The sequence below is a fragment of the Garra rufa genome, chromosome 10 (genome assembly GCF_049309525.1).
Source record: "Garra rufa chromosome 10, GarRuf1.0, whole genome shotgun sequence".
NCBI classification, from domain to species: Eukaryota; Metazoa; Chordata; class Actinopteri; order Cypriniformes; family Cyprinidae; genus Garra; species Garra rufa.
This window is the reverse complement of record NC_133370.1, coordinates 43,366,851-43,388,534: the sequence shown is the minus strand read 5'-3', so window position 1 is coordinate 43,388,534 and position 21,684 is coordinate 43,366,851. Positions and strand designations below refer to the sequence as shown.

The window sequence follows — 21,684 nt, the reverse complement described above, 5'->3', positions numbered from 1 at the left end:
AAATTTAGATTAACATCACAGGAATGTATTACATTTTAACCTATATTACAAAAGAAAACAGTTATTTTAAATTGTAATAATACTTCACAACATTACTGTTTTTACTGTATTTTTAATTGAATAAATGCAGTGTAAGGGACTTAATATTGAAAAAAATCACTGACCACACATTTTTGAGTTTAGACAGTAAGTTACAGTAGTTCCAGTCAATATTCTAAAAGCTTTCTTAAAAAATACCATTCTTATTGTTTTAAAAAGTGGAACTTTTGAACTTTAATATAAGTGTGTATATAATGAAGTACCAATGTTTATGTGTCTATAGTTATGTTAAGTTGGTAAAAATGCCAACATTATCTACCTTATTTTCCCCGTAAGAGCGGGCCCGGCAGTGTTGCCAAGTCTGCAGTTTTCCTGTGGAATTGGGCTACTTTAACACTGTTCCCCCGGGTTGACGCGACTCAATAATGATGTTTAGCTCCTGGAATGTGAATTACCCCATAAAAAAAAAACATATATTTTACCCCACGGAACGTGATTTTTAACAGGACCATTGTTGCCAGACGTATGATAATTATCGCATTTGAGCGATAATTTTGACCCTTTAATTTTTTGACACTTTAAATAATGATTGTTGTAATCATAGGGCTTCCATACTAATTAATTTAGGTGTGGATCCATATATCTACCGTGCCCATGCTTTTAAGCCAACAAGCGCTATGTTGCGGTCAATAACGGCATCAAATCTGTACCCACTCAACATCTGGCAACATGCAGACTTCTGATGACAGCCACTTAGAGGTGGAGTTTGGACCTTCCTACTAAAGTACGCCTAGTGCTGATTTTGTACGCTTGCCCACTGACAAAGAAATGATCGGTCTATAATTTTAATGATAGGTTTATTTGAACATTGAGAGACAGAATAGCAACAAAAAAATCCAGAAAAACATTTAAAAAAAGTTATAAAATGATTTGCATTTTACTGAGTTAAATAAGTATTTGACCCCTTTGCAAAACATGACTTAGCAAAACCCTTGTTGGCAATCACAGAGGTCAGACATTTCTTGTAGTTGGCCACCAGGTTTACACACATCTCTGGAGAGATTTTGTCCCACAGTCATTAAGGTTTCGAGGCTGACGTTTGGCAACTCAAACCTTCTGCTCCCTTCACAGATTTTCTATGTGATTAAGGTCTGGAGACTGGCTAACCACTCCAGGGGCCTCATTTATAAAGACTTGCGTAGAAACCATCCTTGATTTTATCTAAGAACTTTTCTGATTTGATCGTAAGAGCGATTCAGAGAAACGAACGTACCACGAAATCCATGTGAACGCCAGTCATTCGGTTATAAATCACAAATGATCGTGGAATTGTGTGCAGCTGAATGTTCCGCCGTCGAAACGCCCCTGCTTAATTAATTAACATATGAAATGAGCTCATTCCTAAAGCAAAAACTCTGTGACAATGGCAAGTAAAAAGGAGCGCAAGAAATCAAATTATAGTGAGGCTGAACTATCTGCAATACCAGGCATTACCACAAGGAAACGGTCGTACGCCAAGCTGGAATCTGACGTGGAGATAAGTACTTTTCCACGTCAAAGACGGTTTTTATAAATCTGTACTTTGACGTGGATTTGATCGTACGAACACTCTAAGAACAAATCAGTGCGTAAGAAAGTTTTATAAATGAGGCCCCAGGACCGTAATGTGCTTCTTCTTGACCCACTCCTTTGTTGCCCATCTATGACCCATTTTCAATGCCCTGGCTGAGGGAAGGAGGTTCTCAATGGCCCCGTCCATCGTCTCTTTGATGCGGTGCAGTTGTCCTGTCCCCTTAGCAGAGAAACACCCCCAAAGCATGTTTCCACCTCGATGTTTGACGGTGGGGATGGTGTTCTTGGGTTCATAGGCAGCATTCCTCCTACTCCAAACAGCGATGCCAAAGAGCTTGAGATTGGTCTTATCTGACCACAATACTTTCACCCAGTTCTCCTCTGAATCATTCAGATGTTCATTGGCAAACTTCAGACGGGCCTGTACATGTGCTTTCTTGAGCAGGGGACCTTGCGGGCGCTGCAGGATTTCAGTCCTTCACAGTGAGTATGGTCCGAGCTGCCTTGAGATCATTGACAAGATCCTCCTGTGTAGTTCTGTTAGAACTGTTGTCACAATCCAGGGCTCGACAATAAGGACTGCCCGATGGCCTGGGGCCAGCGTGCGAGACGCTCGGGACAGTAGACAGGATCTGACTTGTCACTAAAGTTTAATTTGCCTGCGACTGTTTGTCAAATTCGTGCAAATACAGTCTTAGAATCGAGAAACAGCTTGTGCTTTTAAGCCTTTAAATGCTACCTTCTCTGTGATGTTGTGAACACCGTATTGCTTTTCGGTTCCTCTTATCTGATTGGATGTTGTGAGCACTGTTTTTTTCCGTAACCTGGTAACAACCAGTACAGCGAAGAGATGGCAACATGGCGGCAACATCAAATTATGAAGCTAAAAAGAAAACGTCTGTTTCTAACTCGCATTTGCGACTAAAAATTACTACGTGTGACTGTGAACAAAAATATTTAGGAGCACCATGTGCGACTGACCCCATCAGCATATTTGTATTTGCGCTCAGTGGAGCTTCAAAGGTTTCTACGTGTTTTTGCAACGTTGAGTAATGTATCACAGACATTTCTCACGAATCCTTTCATAAACAAAGTGTAGAGAGAGTGTAAATAAGAGATTGATTTTTCAGTAAGTAATACAGAGCGCCGTTGATTATAATCAAAGACTATAGAGATCGCTAAGACATGTGACCAAATGGGCGGCAACCTCTTCAGAACGCAAAGAATTATGGGTATGTTTGGCCCGGCTGGCATAGCAGGCTAGTAATCTGGCATGAAAAAAATGAAAAATTAACGTGAAAAACAGAATATAATCCTACAAAATGCAGCGAGCTAAAGAAAACATTGTCGGACCATACCGCCTAAAACTAAATCCTTATGCAAAAACGAGATATGACGAGAAAATAAAGGGAATCAAAGGACTGGATCCTTACGAGCAGAGCGACTGGTCAAGGGACGTCAAACTGTTGCCCAACTTCCAGCACCCATATATATACAACTATATGATATTAAGTGTTAGTGCATACACACACGAAGTTGCGATAATCAGAACTGTCCTTATTAGTGGTTCCATTTAGGTTGCGTGGGACTCAGCAGCGCACCAGCCAGAGAAGAGTCATGGCAGTGCGATGCTTGCACATGTCTGTAACTTATCACCCACAACCTACCCTCATACATTTCCAGTTCTTTTCTATGGATTCTTTATAATGTAAATGTTTTGATCTAAATGTATTAACATGTTAAATATGTAAAGAAACTGAAATTAAGTTGGTTGTTACTACTATTCAAGTTCTGTGATTGAGTTTGTAATTGAGACAGAATTTCATTCAGTCTTAATGTATTTTATTTACAGAGATGGCTAAAAATCATTAACGTTACATGTGAGAAGAGACATTACAAAATCTTTTGGAAAACAAATTTTTTTTACATATTAGATGTGAGCATGGTGTATAATTCTAACACGATGGCTTCACAACAATACTTGGACACATATTGGTCAAAGCACAGCACACAACCACAATTTTATCCAGCAAAGTCTTTAATGTTTTTAAAAGAAGTATCTTCTGCTCACCAAGGCTGCATTTATTTGATGAAAACAATTTAAAAAACAGTAATATTGTGAAATATTATTCCAATTTAAAACGGCTGTTTTCTATGTGAATATATAGTAAAGTTTAATTTATTTCTGTGATCAAAGCAGAATTTTCAGCATCATTACTCCAGTCTTCAGTGTCACATGATCTTTCAGAAATCAGTTTAATATGACGATTTGATGCTCAAGAAACATTTATGATTATTATAAATGTTGAAAACTGTTGTGTACAAAATTTTCTTAAAATTCTTTGATGAATAGAAAGTTCAAAAGAACAGCATTTATTTAAAATAGAATATTTTCTAACATTATAAATGTCTTTACTGTAACTTTTAATCAGTTTAACTTGATGAATAAAAGTATTGATTTATTTTATTTCTTTCCCCCAAAAATAAAATAAAATTCTTACTGACCCCAAACTTTTGACCAGTAGTGTTTAATGTTACAAAGCTTTAGATTTAAAATAAATGACGTTCTTTTGAACTTTCTATTCATCAAAGATGTTCATTTCAACACTGATAATCATAAATGTTTCTTGATCGTCATATTAGAGTGATTTCTTAAGGATCATGTGACACTGAAGACTGGAGTAATGATGCTGAAAATTCAGCTTTGATCACAGAAACAAATTGGGTCTCCTTACTGCGGCTATCCATGCCATTCGTCGCATTTTTGTCACCTCTAAAACATGGCTTGTACAATTATTTTTCCACGCTGGAAAACGATAAAAGTATTCCGTTCTTAAGCTTTAAGCCACTTCTATGGTGAGAATGACTATTGCAGTATATAACACAGCAGGTAGACGGCATCTTGAACTCTTCCCTCCATGCAATCAAGTCTGGCGCCTAATGTTTGTGCCGCGGATTCCCAAAATGCTTTGCGTTCCCCACTGAGAATACGTCATGATGACGACACATTAGCGATCCTTATAGAATACCCAGAGCCATATAAAAAGATTTTCTTTTTATATGGCTCTGAGAATACCCAAGACATGTCACTCGTGTAGTTTTGAATGGGGAAAAATGCAACGCTCATTATGGCCGCGAAGCCCCGCCTTCTTAGTGAAAGAGCCAATAGTTGATTAGAAAAGTCAGCGCGTCACTGCAGCTGCCGTTAGAAGTCCCGGTTGCTATAGAAACAATCGGCGCTCTAAGACGTGTGCTCAGTACTGCGCATGCGCACTGGCTCATCTAGCCGGAAAAATAAGCGTTTTTTCACGCTATTGGAGTGCAAGGAACCATATTTATGAGCCAGTTCTTGTTGGATTTCTTTGAAGATTTAAAATATGAAATTTAATCGTAAGCTTGGTGAACAGTTTTGGAGAATTTGATGTTTCCCCATTCAAACAGATAGGAGCTGCACTTGTATGCCCGAGAGGCGTTTCAAAGATGGCCGCCGAGTGACATGACTTGCCTTAAAGGGACTTTGATTATAATAGAGCATTGTGATATCGCAAACTAAGATGAGTGACAACTTTTAATAATTTTTGAGTTTGTAAATGAGGTACTGATTTAATACAACAGTTAAATAAACAAGAAGTTATTATTAAGTGACTTACATTGTCTGACTATAACACTATTGCCTGATTTTGCTCCGTTTCGTCATCAAAAGTAGTCTGAAACAAGACACAACTGAGCCGCTGCGCACCTCCATTCAAACACAGCGGTGTTTCGTTTATGAATGAACGTGCGTTTTTAAACTAATCTAGTGAATTGATTCAATTTCCCATTCATAAAGACAGTCACTAGCTTTATTCCCGAATGAACCATCCATTGAACGAATCAAATGAATAATATGATTCAGTAATTAAATCAGTCTCTTGCCGCCACCTGCTGGCAGATCTCTGTATTCAACATTTTATAACATGAATTTATGAATTTGATTGCACTCATGGCACCTCTGAGCCTAATTAAACATATGAAAAGGTAAAAACAAATGTAAAAAAAAAAATCATGGACGACCACCGTAAAAACAAAACTTTTAACATAAATTCTGCTTAATAACACTCTGTTTACTAATATTGTTTCATTTTATTCTTTGCAACGACATTCCATAAATAGGAGTCCTCCATTTATGTATAGTTAACTGCTGATCTGGGACCATCAACCTGGACGTACTGTTGTGCATAAATTTAGTTACATCACAATTATAATTTTTTTTTAAATTGTCAATTGTATTTAAGGAAATATACAGTGATATTTGGCTTTTGACACATTAGTTAAAATGTGGCTAAGAAATAACTATTAACTTTTTTATTTTTTATTGGTTGGGCGTTGAACCCTACATTCTCACCAAGCTGCTTGGCAACGGTCTTGTAGCCCATTCCAGCCTTGTGTAGGTCTACAATCTTGTCCCTGACATTCTTGAACAGCTCTTTGGTCTTGGCCATGGTGGAGAGTTTGGAATCTTTATTGATTGATTGCTTATGTGGACAGGTGTCTTTTATACAGGTAACAAACTGAGATTAGGAGCAGTCCCTTTAAGAGAGTGCTCCTATAATCTCAGCTCGTTAACTGTATAAAAGACACCTGGGAGCCAGAAATCGTGTTGATTGACAGGGGAACAAATACTTGTTTCTCGCATTAAGATGCAAATCAATTATAACTTTTTAAAATGCGTTTTTCTGGATTTTTTGTTGTTGTTGTTGTTCTTGTTCTGTCTCTCACTGTTAAAATAAACCAGACTGATCATTTCTGTGTCAGTGGGCAAATGTACAAAATCAGCAGGGGAATTTTGGGACGATACTTGGACATTTCCAATATGGCAACACTGAACGGGACCCTCCTCGAATTCCAACTGGGCTCGTTTTGAGTAGCAAGTGGGCAGGTTTTGTTTTGAAAACCTGGAAAACATGGAAACCCTGGGGCGTGGCCATTTGTAAATTTTATGTGCTTCTTGTGCGAGGCGTCTGGTCTCATCTGCTTCCAGCTATTTTTAGCTGTAAAAAAGCTCTATTTTCTGATGATATTGCAAAGTGTTGTCTTACCATGTAGTTTTGATGTATTCTTTTAATTATGAACACAGTGGTTTGTAGTAGGGTACAATGAGTTTTACCATTTACCGCACTTCGTTATTCTTCTCGCTATTTCGCTACATCAACCAATGAACCAGAAGTCTTGCACATTGGCATTACCTCTTAGTGAAACACAACATAGTAAAATCACTTAAGGAATCATTTGAATTTTAATTAAAGATAAACTTGGATAATTTACTAAATTGAAACATTACTACAAATGTTTTACTCATACCCCGTTAAAATGTGATGTTATCAACACAGCAGCCTAAAGGGCTTCAAACAGGATATGACCAACTTGGGAATTTCTGAACGTTCTTTCACACAATTACAATAGAAAATATTCAAATATCGAGTTTCTCAACTACAAAAGCATGTCCACACATTGTTTGACATTTATTCGTGTTCATTGGAGGAAAATAATGGACTATTACTAATAGTCCAGGACCTTTAAATGCACTAGAGGTATAAAGCTGTGTGAAAGGACCTCTCATGTTTCTGCACAACAATCACCCTTTGGACAAAGCTACGCTTATGCAGTTTTTGTGTGTGTGTGTGTGTGTGTGTGTGTGAAAGAACTATGAGCTTAATAAGAGCCTTATAATAGACCTCAGTACTTAAGTGAATGAATCAGTGTGACACTTCCACCATCTAGTGTTAGACAAACAATGTGGAAATATGTTGAATGATTAGGTTCTGTGGTTTTTGGACAATGTGTGTAACAATAATATGCCTGAACAAAACGACTAGTTTGACATGTTCACGTCTTTTTTTAATCAATATTTTGGGTCAAAATTGATACATATTTTGAAAGAGAAGTGTATATTTATGTCCTATAACTAGTCTTATTATTATTAGCATTGATTAAAGGGGCTATGTGCAACTTTTTCCCCAAAATAAACGTAACAATAGCCTTTTTATTTGACCATTTATGACTCAAACATCTCCTGATGAGCATACTGACACCTTGTCAGCTCACAGTGGTGCACCTATAAGCCTGTATCATATTTTTCCTAGTATTTTCTGTCGGGTCGGATTTTTCGCTCGCTGTCTGCTGATCTGACGTCAAGCGCGTTCATGTTAAACGTTTCAGATCACTCTGCTGCCACCACTGCTAGTCAGCAATTAGCCTATTATTGCAAACAAACTTAGTTTCTCAAACAATATATGTATTTGACTGTTCTTACCTCTGTAAACATAATGTTGACTTCTTTGCAGGCAGCGGATGACTTGTGAAGTTTGCACGTAGGAGCGCGCGCTGCGAGAGCGAGCAGAAAGGAAGAGCAGTTCCGTTTTTGGCCACAGGTGTCAGTCGCGAGTTTAAATTTCAGAAAATTGCCCCTTTAAATGAATTTCCAACGGTTCAGTATGGCTACAGCATCGTGGTACATTACTGTCGTGAACGCGCGGCGTCAACCGACACAGAAGAGAAGAAATATGATGAAGTCGTTAATATTGTTTTCTTTGCGCACAAAAAGTATTCTCGTAGCTTCATAACATTACGGTTGAACCACTAATGTCACATAGACTATTTTAACGATGTCCCTACTTCCTTTCTGGGCCGTGAATGTCTATGGAGGCTCTCAGATTTCATCAAAAATAACTTCATTTGTGTTCTGAAGATGAACGAAGAAGGTCTTACTGGTTTGGAACGAAATGAGGGTGAGTAATGACAGATATTAAAAATGTTTGAGTGAACTATTAAATATTCTTAAATGTCACCCTGGACCACAAAACCAGTCATAAGGGTAAGTTTTTTTAAAAACTGAGATTTATACATCATCTGAAAGCTGAAAAATCTTTCCATTGATCAATGGTTTGTTAGTATAGGACAACATTTGGCTGAGATACAACTATTTGAATATCTGTAATCTGAGGGTGCAAAACAAAACCAAAATATTGTGAAAATCGCCTTTAAAGTTGTCCAAATTAAATTCTAATATATTTACATTAGGAAATGTTAGGGCTGGGCGATATGGCAAAAAAAAATATCACGATAATTTTTTTCATATCAGTCGATATTGATAATTATCACTATAAATGTCAAATCTTTATATCTATCAATTTTAAAGGCAGATTTTTACTCCTGAATGAAAGAAAAAACAGACAGTTAATTATTATTTATGGTTTATTGTCAGAACATGACAAATACTTTCCAAACAATGATCAATTGAGGTAGAATACAGATTAGAATATTACTAGTAAAATCAACATCAATAGAATACAATATTATTACTAATTATAGAATATATAAAACGTTTATAAAAAAAATAAGAACTGTAATATGATACAGCACTTGTAACATGGCTCTGACTGTAAATGCAGAGTTTGCAAAGTGATTTTTAAGTATGTTTATCATTCAACAAATATAAGAATCAGTGATTCTTGAGAATTTGGATAAAACAGGTTTTAATTTTCCAAAAAAAAAATGTGTTTAATTACACCATCTGAATGTATATTATTATAGACCAAGGTCTTAGCTTTTCAGCAATGTACTGGTGTCACCTCCCCATTTTGTATTTTTTTCATAAAATAGGCGTTTTACTTTTTAGTGTTTTACAACGTTTACTTTTTGCTTAAATCAAACAAAAAATGTTTTTTATTTAACAAATGTATTTTTGTATTAAAAGAGACTATTACTTTATTAACTCAGCAGCACTGACAAAATATATTGTAGGCCCCTATGCATATTTATTTAAAAAAATTAAAACTCCCTCTGACGGTGGTGACACTAATCTGACGGTGGTGACAGTGGCCTCATTACAACATAAAATTCCAAATTGTATACCACTCAAGTCAACGGCTTCTTGTTTAATAACTTTATTTAACTATTTGGTCCAACAAATAACAATCCTGAGCACTCTGATAAAACATTTTTCAAATATTTCAACATCGTCAGACAGAAAACCTGACGGTGGTGACATCTGACGGTGGTGACAAAAACCTACTATTTCCCATGATATGCATTAGTTGTTCACAATAGCCATCTTGTTTTCACTCTGTTGCTAGCTACTTCAGACTTGTTTTTAAAAAGTATACATTTATGTCATAATCAAATCTAATATTATTTATACAAAAGAGACGGTGTTGACATGTTATGGTTGCCACAGTAGCAGTGTCCAAAAATATGAACAATTTTAAGAGAAAATAGCAAATTTACAGGAGCTTGGCTGATCTTGAAGCATACAGTAGAGCTGAAGATTTGATAATGTGGTCCTCAGGAATGCAGTTGACCTTGTAGTTGCCTGATTTTATTGCTTTTTTATAAATATCTGACGGTGGTGACGCATATGTGGGACACATTTTGTGCAACCAAAAATAATTGTAAATATTATTCAAACACAGTGTTTGTAATTTGTGATACATATTACAATGTACTCTTTCATATAGTAAAATTATTATTCAATTAAATGATTACTTTTTGCTTTTTTAATCAAGCTGAAATGATTATCTCCTATCTGAGGACAAGTGATTTTGTAGGCAATGGGCCAGATTTGATAATTAAATTAATACAAAATTAAAAGAAAACTATAAAAGAACCTTACATATGTGCAACTGACCCTCTGATTATAATCTTGATTCTTTTGATTTATGAAAATGTTCTTCATTTCCAACAGAATGAGCACTTTTCTTGTTGGGACATGTTTTTGCCAAATTTTCAAGAATCAGTGGAATAGACAAATCTTTTCAGCATGCAATTCCTTTGTGCAGCTGATTTAAAACATTTTGTAAAATGTTTTAGCTGTTTGACAATATAAATAAAAAAAATAATGGCTCAGGGCTCTACGCTTACTTTTCTTGCTAGGAGTACTTGTGCTCCTAACTTAAATGATTTAGGAGCACATTCTAAACAATAATCAATACTCTGATAAAAAAAAAATTGCCTTCCTATTATGAGGTGATATTTGAATTAAGTTTTTTACCTTTGTTTTTACCTTTTCATGTGTTTAATGAGGCTCAGGGGTGACATGAGTGCAATGAAAAAATCATAAATTTATGTTGAGTTTAATGTTTTAAATAAAAAAATTTGAATACAGAAATATTAAAGATTTAAATAACTGAACAGATCTGCCAGCAGGTGGCGCCAAGAGACTGATTTAATTACTGAATCATATCATTCTTTTGATTCATTCGAACGAGTGGTTCATTCGGCAATAAACCAAGCGACTGTCTTTATGAATGGGAAATTGAATCATTTCACTAGATTCGTTTAAAAAAGCACGTTTCATTCATAAACGAAACACCGCTGTGTTTGAATGGAGATGCGCGCAGTTGTGACTTGTTTCAGACTACTTTTGATGACAAAATAGAGCAAAATCAGGCTAAAGTGTTGTAGTCAGTCAATGTAAGTCAGTTAATAATAACTTCTTGTCTATTTAACTGATCAATGTCTCATTTACAAACTCCCTAAAAAATGATTAAAGGCTGTCACTCATCTTAGTTCGCGATTTCACAAAGCTCTATTATAATCAACGACGCTCTCTTTACTGCAGTCAGTCTCTTATTTACACTCTCTCTACACTTTATTGATGAAAGGATTCGTGAGATGTGTCTGTGATACATTAGTCAACATTGTAAAAACACGTAGAAACCTTTGAAGCTCCGCTTTACAGTCAGTTGCAAATGCGAGTGAAATGTTCGCACTGTAGAGCCCTGTGGCTGTAAACTAAATACTGCGTGCGGCATCCGGAAGTGCAGGCTGCAAAATGCCTGCGCAGCGTTACGCATAGTGAGTAAACATTATCGAGCGCTTATCGAACTGTCATTATCGTTTTATCGAGAAAAAAAAAAAAAACTATATTGTGATAATTATTGTTATCGAATTATCGCCCAGTCCTAGGAAATGTACAAAATATCTTCATGGAACATGATCTTAACATCTTAATGAGTTTTGGCGTAAAATAAAAATCTGTAATTATGACCCAAATAATGTATTTTTTGCTATTGCTACAAATATACCTGTGCTACTTAAGACTGGATTTGTGGTCCAGGGTCACAAATATGGCGAAAAAACTAAAACTGCACTCATTTGTTTGGTATGAAATTTTTAATTGCAAGGACCTTCGGCCCTCTAGTACCAAAAACAGCTGTACAAATACATGGAAATACAACAGAACTGTCAGACAGAGCAGAGCAGAGAGCTTCTTTAAATGTACCACACTGATAAAACATTTACACTGCAATTGCATAATTATTTTGTACCAATATTTCCCGTTGTATATTATATATACAGTGCATAGTTTGACTGGAGAGGGAGTGAAATACCATTCTTCTTAATAAAAAATAAATACTAGAGATAAAATTATGTTCTCATATATTCAATCTTCCACTAGGACTAGTTTCGAGAACTTGACGTACAATGCTTGGAAGTCAGTGTTCATATTATTATTAAAATCTTAAACAATCATGATATTCGGGTGAAATCATTCCATGCTTAAGAAATAATATGAGTAAACACAGTCACTATCATAACAATCTGTATTTTCGTATGGCTTTTTTTCTGTGGCCGTACCACTGAAGGAACTAAAATGTTTCTGTCAAGTCTCTAAAGAGCTTTGTGTTGTTTCAAGAGGTCACGAGGGAGCCGGCAGGCAGGTCTGTTCTGCTTCCGCGGTACTGGACCTTGGTGTTGGTGATGGCTCCGTGCTTTTGTCGCAAATGCAGACGCAGCTGACTCTTGTGGCGGAAGTGCAAGTCACAATTCTCACACTGAAATGAGAAACCAAGAACAGTTCATGTTAAGGGCTTCTTTAATTCTACAATTTAACACTGAGATGTGAAGAAATGTGACGTTAATGCTCACATGATAAGGTTTCTCTCCTGTGTGTATTCGTAAGTGACTCTTCAGCGTCTGAAGGTGGCGAAAGCGCGTGCCGCAGATGTCACACGGGTATGGTTTCTCTCCAGTGTGGATCAGTACGTGTGCCCTCAAATGAGCCACCTGAAAAATTATAAAAGTAGAACATGAAGTGCATTTGTTTTGCATCAAAACTGTACTGTTAACTGTTAAAGAAGAATTTCACTTCCAGAACTAAAATTTACAGATAATTTACTCACCTCCTTATCATACAAGATGTTCATGTCTTTCTTTCTTCAGTCGTACAGAAATGTTTTTTGAGGAAAACATTTCAGGATTTCTCTCCATATAGTGGACTTCTATGGTGCCCTTGAGTTAGAACTTCCAAAATGCAGTTTAAATGGAGATTCAAATGGCTCTAAACGATCCCAGCCATGGAAGAAGGGTCTTATGTAGTGAAATGATTGGTTATTTTCTAAAAAAAAATTCAATTTATATGCTTTTTAACCTCAAATGCTCATCTTGTCTAACTCTGCATCAACTCTGCGTATTGCGGTTCAAGACTGTTAGGGCATCTCATTTTCTCCTACACCTACAAAATCGCCCTACATCACTGTTTTACCTTTTTTGTAAAGGATGTTTAATCTTCTTTGCACGTTAACTTTGTAAACACTGGGTCGGTACTTCTGCAGCGATGTAGAATGATTTTAAATTTGGAGAAGTGAATGAGATTGGAGTTTTTCGACATACCCTAACTGTCTTGAACCAGAATGCACAGTTGATGCAGAGCTAGACAAGATGAGCGCTTGAGGTTAAGAAGTATATCAATTTTAAAAATTTTTTTAGAAAATAACCAATTGTTTCTCTAGATAATACCTTTTTTTCCTCAGCTGGGATCATTTAGAGCCCTTTGAAGCTGCATTTAAACTGGATTTTGGAAGTTCAAACTCAAGGGCACCATAGAAGTCCACTATATGAAGAGAAATCCTGAAATGTTTTCCTCAAAAAACATAATTTCTTTACGACTGAAGAAAGAAAGACATGAACATCTTGGATGACAAGGGAGTGAGTAAATTATCTGTAAATTTTCGTTCTGAAAGTGAAATTTTCTTTAAACGTGTTGAGGGTTTGATTTTACCTGCACGAAGCGTGAGCTGCAGGTTTCACATTTGTATGGTTTTTCTCCTGAGTGGATCCGCGAGTGTGTTTTCAGATTGGCAGGTCTGTTGAACTGAGCTCCACATATGTTGCAGCGATACGGTTTTTCTCCTGTTATAATAAACCAGCATAAAAATGTAAAACTGCAATGCAGAGCATGGCATGCACAGTCCCAAAAAAACTGCACCTTTACCTGTGTGGATGGATTTGTGGCTCGCTAGATTTCCATTATAGCAGAACATGACTTGACAGCGGTCACATTTGTATGGTTTTCCGTCTTGCAGCCACCGCGGCTTCTCTGCGTCAGATTCGCTCTTGGACTCGCAGTCGTTGCAGTAGAGTCTGTATCCCTCTGGCAAGACAACAGAACAGAGATTAGGCTTCGTTCACACTGACTGGACACATTTCAGATCTGTAGGACTGACTGTGAGTGATAAAATCAGATTTGTTTGTTCAGATTGTCTTCAATATCTGATGTATCTACATTGGTTATGATAACATTGATATAATAACAATAAGATGTCAAAGGACTATTATCTGCAACAGTAGAGAAGCAGACTTTGTGGGAAAACTTGGCTTTATTTTTCACATTCATGCACATGTTTCAGATGTTAATACTGTGACCAGTAGAGGGCCCCAAAGAGACAGCTAAATAATTAACAAAAATAAAACTCAGGTATATTCACGTAAAATATGTAATGTAATAGCTAAATATTGTTAAAATATTACTAATATTAACTATTAAAACATTTATATATTGTTTAAACAGGTATTACATGTACATCAAATAAATATATAACACACACACACACACACACACACACACACACACACGCACACACAATGTAATTCCTAAATATGATTAAATATGACTGTTATATGTCTATAACTATTAAAATGTTTACTATGTATATTACTAGTATTTTAATATTTAAAGAGGTTATTAAACATACATCACTTATATATAAAACACATATATAAAACGTAATAACTAAACATTTTTAATAATAATAATAATATGATAGTAATAATAATTAATAACTACTAAACATTAAAACACTTTTATAAAACTGACTGGGGCCTAGATTTTTATTTTTATTATTTATTATTATGTCATAACTAAATATTATTATTATTGACAAATAAATGTTATTATTATTGACTAATTAAAATAGTAAATATTTAAGTGAACACACCTTAGTATTGCTATTATGAGTTATGAGTTTTTTTTAATAGTTATTAATAATATTAAATACAATTTAGGTATTGCATTACATTATATCCAATATAATACCTAAATATTAATAATTATCACTAGAATTATTATTATATTTTATAAAAAGAAAATTACTATTAATACTGTGTAATAATTAACTGTTATTATTGACAAATAAATATTATTATCGACTAATTACAATACGAAATACTAAAATATTTTGATATTTAAGTGAGTTTTATTATTATCATGACTTTTTCATTATTTATTTCATAAATTATTTTAACATTTATTATTACCATTTAATAAAATTTAGGTATTTCATTACATTATGCATAATATAATACCCAAATACTAATAAATATCATTATTTTTTATTACCTTTAAAAATAATTACTATTATTTCCCAAAAATGGGTCACAGAAAAAGATTAGGGCCAGTAAAATCTTACATGCCTTTAAAAAAAATCGTGTATCTCAAATTATGGGGAAAAAAGGTTTCTCTGACTATTCTGACTGAAACTTGGTCTAAAAACCATTTTGACATTTTGAAGAAATTGTGTTCACCTGATCTTGTGGGTCCTGTGTTGCTCTCCTCTGTCAAAGTGTTGGAAAATGAACAGTCACGCTCCTCTGTTTTGATGCATTCATCAGTAGAGCTAGAAACACATAAAACCATGTTTACAAATTCTCCGCTGAATGCTAATACTTGCATTGCCATCCTTAAAATGTAGCTACACTGACCTGCTATCCATAACAAGTCCTCTGGCTTCATTGCTTTTGTTGGTGGACTCTGTGACCATGTGGGATGGAGTTGGTGAGCTATTGTTATTCGCTCCATCCGTGGAGTTCAGCACGATGAACTTGTACTTCTTCCAGTTGCGGGCCTTTGGGTGATTGATGGAGCTGGGAGGAGACGCCGCTCCTCGACTGCAGCTGCTGGACTCTGCGGGTGAGTTGGGTTGGCAGTCTGATCTGAGAGGGCTCTTGGGCCCGCCGATGTGACACGGTTCGATGGTCTCCACCTCCAGAACCGGAGTCTTCCTGTCTGCCTCAGCTCGAGCTGAGCGAAAGAGCACAGATGGACGGTTCCTCTCTTCTTTGGCTTCCGTGGCTCCTCCGTTAGTCACGGTCCGAGCTGAGACTCCGCTGTCTGGCGGGGAGTGCTGCTGACGGGCTATTACGCCGGTCTTTGGGATCTGCCAGAGGGGGTTTGTGGTGTTGGAGCTGTCTAGAGGGAGAGGTAGATGTCTGTAGAAGCGAGAAGGGCTTTCGGTGGAAGTGCTGACTGCATAGTGCAGGCTGGGAGGACCGTAAGTGCTGAAGTTCACGCTGGATTGGGCGTTCAGGCCATCGCTGAGGATAAAGGGAGCTTCTGAAGATAAACGGCCGTGATTAACCAGCATCTCTGCTCTGCTCTGCTTTACACACAAGCCCCTTTAAGAAAAACCAGCAGATGATGATGAGTCAGTGATATAACAATTTCCAAGATAAAGAAAAGGAAATCTAGGTTAGAACATGTGGCAAGTATTGTAATTGGGGTTTCTGTATGGTTTTAAAAACATTTATACCATTTTCGATTTTATGACTGACTTCAAACATATGATATGGTGTAATCGCATAAAAAAATCACATCACATACTAATAACTGCCTAGATATTTTATGTAGCCTAATTTGCGCGCATTGAGGAGTCGTTCTCTAAACGCGGGATATTAAAATTGCTTTTGAATGCACGTCCGCGTTTTACTTTTGGTTTCTTTTTAACGATCTTGCGAGACTCTCAAAGGCGCTGAGCGTGCATTCTACAATAAAAGAGATTATTTTAACAAAACAATTTGAAATATGAGGGGACACAAACAGGATTTTGAAAAGCATGTCCCCAGTGAAAATTACGCCCCTGTGTGAGTGGTTCTCTGCCGCTGAGTTATCATCTGATGTGGATGAATGCCGTGTTGTTCAGTAACGTATATGGACACGGAAGCGCCAGAATTGTATCTGACAGAATGTACGCTATAGCACGAAATATATTATATTTCTTCAAAAGCAGTTTGTGGAGAGCTTTTATTTTTCACAATCGAAAGAGAGAATGGCGAACCTGTCACTGTATCAGCTCACAGCAGTCTGTGCAGTAGTTAGGCTAGCGAAAGTTTTGTAAAGAAATGAAACCAAGTCAGACCACAACAGTTTCTCGCACTCGCACGAATGCTCCCAAATATAATTTCAGGTCACGCAGATTAAATTTTGGGAGCATATGCGACCAATACGTTCACAATTTTGAGCCCTGCCTAGTAAAGGTAGGACAAAATGTCTTTAGAACAGACCTATGGCAAAACGTAAGCATGTTCAATTAATCGCAATTTTAATAATTAAAATTAATATATATATAATGTATATTCTATCATGGTATTTTAAAATTTAAAAAATACATATTTAAGAATATCAACTATTATGGTTTGGGGCCTTAAAGCATATGACATTTTATAATGTAAAAAAAAGTAATTATCACATAAAAAATATCACATAACATATTTTTCTTACATCTTGAATGAATAAAAATTACATTTCTTTAAAAATTTTTTAAAGGACTAAAAAATTACTACATATATATATATGTGTGTGTGTGTGTGTGTTTGTGTGTGTTAAATAGATAAATTAGATGAATTTTTAAAATGTTATAATATCTAATAAAATATATTAAAGAATTTATAATTTATCTATATATATATATATATATATATATATATATATATATATATATTACCATTGTATTTTAAAATTAAAAAAATTAAATATATACATATTTAGGAATATCATTAATAATTATATTTTGGGGCCCTAAAGCATATGACATTTTATACTGTAAAAAAAAATTGTCAAAAAATTTAAATTAAATTAAATTAAATTTCTCAAATAAATAAATAAAATGTGATTAAAAAATTATAATATATAATACAAAAATAAATAAATTGTATTTTATATATATATAATTTATGTTATATAATTTATATTATACCATTGTATTTAATATCATTACATACATACATATTTAAGAATATTATATTTATTATGGCATTTGAGCACATGACATTTTATAATGTAAATTAACAGAAAAATGTGTCAAAAAGTACAATTATCACGTAAAAACAATTTCTCAATATTTAAATGACAAAAAATTATAACATATCATAAAAAATAAATAATATTGAATAAATAAATTATATATAGAGAGAACACATAAGCAGATGAAAATGTATCATTTTTCTTATACTTTGTGTACAAATTAAATAAATAAAAATTAAATGACAAAAAATATGTATATAATAAAAAATAAATTATATTAAATAAATAAATAAATAATATAATATAATAAATATTATAACAAATAATATAAATATAATATAAATTCCAATTATATAATATAAGTGAATTCCATTTTTCATGTATTTAATTTATAAATCAAATCATATGTTTTTAATTAGAATGTTACAAATCACATGTCTGTGTGTGAATGTGCCTTTTAAATGACTCACCTGGAGTCTATGTACCTCTGGCATGTATCCATCACATGCTCCATCTGTAAGTATGTGGCTGTGTTGAGGGTGGCAACAATGAAGCTATCTTTAAGCGTGAGGCAGGACGTATACATGAACTCCAACAATATGGCGAAGCCATCTGGGTCCACCTTTGGATCTAAACTTATGAGACTCAAGGAGCTTTTATAAGCATCTGCAAACATGGAGTAGAAGAGGCCACTGGGGAAACACAAGATGAAATAGAAATGTCACCAACTGTGCATGTCACGTATTCAGCATTTTGCAAAATGCAAAAAACATAGCACTACCTGCATGCCATGAGAACAGTCTTATGGGCCCGGAACTGCTGCCCACCAACCACAATGGTTACATCGGTCAGGATGTTTCTGCTGCGGAGGCGGTTGAAGTTGAACAGCACATCACCAGCATGGTGAGTGAACTTGATGCAGCCGTCTGCTGCACTTGACATTGTTCACCTGCACGGAAGTAATTCAAAATTGAATACAAAATTACACATGCAAAAAAAAAAAAACAACAACAACACTTAGATATCAAAAAAACACTAAATCACATATTTTGTTTTTAATCGGTATGTTATTGCAATATTATTACGAACCTAAAATCTTCATGTCAAAACTGAAGCATGCAAGTTTACTCCAATGAACACTAGATGTCCACAATGCTACAGTGCTGCAAACTGAAAACATGACTGGCTTTTACATTAGGCCTGTGAATATTTTGTATTACATATTCTTTGAGAAAATACACAATCCTTTTATAATCATGTCTTATGTGTTAGTTTGCTCATTTTATTTTATTTTGGTTAGTTAGTACAAAAAGTGTATCTAATTAATGTTACACACATAAACACAAGTTATACATTCTTTCACATCTTTAAAATCCACCATACCTGCTATATTAAAACAATTTTCATATTTACTAATTGCATTTGTGTCGACAAACACAGAGAGCTGTCTACCTAGACAACATTTTTGGCCATCACAAGTGCAACCAATTTTAAATTGCATTATTTAAGCTTTTATATCAGAGATGTGACACCACAAAAATGCCGTCTAAGTAGGCAGTGCACTAGGTTTCAGACACTGAGTCATCAAATGTGACCCTAGACCACAAAACCAGTCTTAAGTAGCACAGGTATATTTGTAGCAATAGCCAAAAATACACTGCACAGGTCAAAATGATCAAAATGAAAAATCATTAGGATAAAGTTAAGATCATGTTCTATAAAGATATCTTGCACATTTTCTATAATAAATATATCAAAACTTAATTTTTGATCAGTGATATGCATTGCTAAAAACTTAATTTCGACAACTTCAAAATTCTCAATATTTAGATTTTTTGCACCCTTTTCAAATAGCTGTAAAGCATACATCAATGGAAAGCTTATTTATTTCAACTTTCAGGTAGGCTTAATGTATAAATCTCCATTTCAAATAAACATAAAATGACCCTTATGACTGGTTTTGTGGTTCAGGGTCATAAATGAATCAGATCTCCATTACGACGTGTTACACTTTTGGTATTATTTTCAGAAACTGCATCAACTTTGCTCTAAAAACAAAACAAAAAATGCATTTCTTTGCATTTAGACAAAGACCACTAGGGAGTAGTAGGCTAACGTTAAATGATTTAAGACACTTGTGATGCAAGCGTTAAGTCTTTCCTGTGAATGCCACTTGTTGAACAGCGAAGCTTTATGTTGATATATCAACCCTTGTGTTATATTAACGAGAGGTTTATGAATAAAAGTCACATGAGAGACTCTATTACAGGTGTTTCGATTCGAAAACGGTAGTGAAATAGAGACTACGGTGCGCATAAAAATAATCTCACGACATTAAATAAGCTTTAATGCTGACGCATTCGTAAAAGGACATGAAATATGTTTGTATGAATAATTTATTAACCATGTATTACATTTTCAATAAAATTGATCAAGTTCGCGAGCGTATAGGCTAATACATACGCATGGCTACATGACAAACTAAAAATACAGCAATTTTAACATTTAAAATGTTAAATGCATACGACCTATACTTGGTTTATGACCACGCAGGGTGTCTATTACAGGTAACGCAATAAACTTAGTTTCCCCACACATAAAAAGTTGCATAAATCTGTCTTTATTATACAATCCTGAACTTCCTAAATCATCTTAACCTCACTGAATCAAAAGCAACTCCTTACGGAGTGAAACTGACATATGAGACGAATAAGATTAGTAATTCGCGTAATTAGGCCAACAAAAGTCGAGTTGCGTAATTAACACCACACAGCTCTCAATACAACAAAGTAGTTCGGTTTAAAACAAAAACAAAATTATCTATAGAAATATCTCGTTTCTATTAGAGCGGCTCGTGTTTAGTCTAGACTTTTTGCTAGATAGAAGAAAATCACCTGGTATATTTTTCTTGGAAGTGTCCACCGAAGACAGTTCTTGGAAGAACTCTTCTGAGAAGACGCAGTTCGCAATTCTCGGAATTTTACCAGGGGACCGTACCATTGACACACAAGAGGGGACATCCGGACTTTCAGTCCTCACGGTTCTATAGTTCTAAATTGTCGCTTAACAGAAATATCACATTGGTTATTCTAAAGTCTGTAAACTTAACATTTAAGCTTGAGGTTATTGCTTTTAGCAACTTATTTATTAACACTGTTGGGGTAATCACACTCCGCGTCTCTGTATGTTTTGGTTTGCACCAGAGACGCGGTCATAATCTACGTCACTCCTCCTCCCACCCTTTCACTACTGTACAGATCATAGAGAAATGGTTCCTCCCGATGTGACCCCTCCATTATAATATGTATAGTAGCCTATGTCATGTTGAATCAACTCCTATTCACAGCCATTGTCGTCATAAACTACATTCAGGTCTTATGAAGATAAATCACTTTGATTTACAAAGTTAATCACATGGATGTATGTTGACAAGTCTTTTTTTAATGTCAAATATGTAATAGTGATGACTTAGGTTTACTATAATAGCACAATATTATTAGATGTGGCCCTGGACCACAAAACCATTCTTAAGTAGGGTAGCATTTTTGGCAATAAGGGTCAAAATGATCATTAGGAAGTTAAGTAAAGATCATGTACCATGAAGATATTTAGTACATTTCCTACTGTAAATATATCAAAAAATATTTTTTTGATTAGTAATATGCATTGCTGAGAACTTTAAAGGCGATTTTCTCAATATTTAGATTTCAGATTCCAGATAACTGTATCTCAGCCAA

At 35.0% G+C, this 21,684-nt stretch overlaps 1 protein-coding gene across 3 annotated transcripts; it reads right to left on the bottom strand.

Annotated features, from left to right (window-relative positions):
• Window positions 1-11,744: 11,744 nt before the first annotated feature.
• Window positions 11,745-20,914, bottom strand: bcl6ab (BCL6A transcription repressor b). 3 transcript variants are annotated; one of them, XM_073848998.1, is made up of 9 exons: window positions 20,842-20,914; window positions 18,729-18,896; window positions 18,418-18,639; window positions 15,631-16,323; window positions 15,454-15,545; window positions 13,865-14,023; window positions 13,652-13,782; window positions 12,520-12,657; window positions 11,745-12,425 (listed from the first exon to the last, which is right to left on the bottom strand). In XM_073848998.1, exons 2-9 carry the CDS (start codon window positions 18,887-18,889, stop codon window positions 12,282-12,284), a joined length of 1,740 nt encoding a protein of 579 aa, XP_073705099.1. In that variant the 5' UTR covers window positions 18,890-18,896; window positions 20,842-20,914; the 3' UTR covers window positions 11,745-12,281. The 3 variants fall into 3 exon arrangements, with proteins under 3 accessions (XP_073705099.1, XP_073705102.1, XP_073705100.1); XM_073849001.1 differs by having other exon boundaries at window positions 18,433-18,639; XM_073848999.1 differs by lacking the exon at window positions 20,842-20,914 and adding an exon at window positions 19,037-20,750.
• Between the last annotated feature and the right edge of the window lie 770 nt (window positions 20,915-21,684).

What these genes read in the sequence shown, in the direction of transcription:
- bcl6ab (XM_073848998.1), bottom strand. Translation starts at nt 18,889, where the DNA reads ATGTCAAGTGCAGCAGACGGCTGCATCAAGTTCACTCACCATGCTGGT. An exon ending in CAGAGGTACATAGACTCCAG is followed by an intron (nt 16,324 to 18,417) that starts GTGAGTCATTTA and finishes TTTTTCTTAAAG; the next exon opens with GGGCTTGTGTGTAAAGCAGA. An exon ending in CACAGGACCCACAAGATCAG is followed by an intron (nt 14,024 to 15,453) that starts GTGAACACAATT and finishes TTGTCTTGCCAG; the next exon opens with AGGGATACAGACTCTACTGC.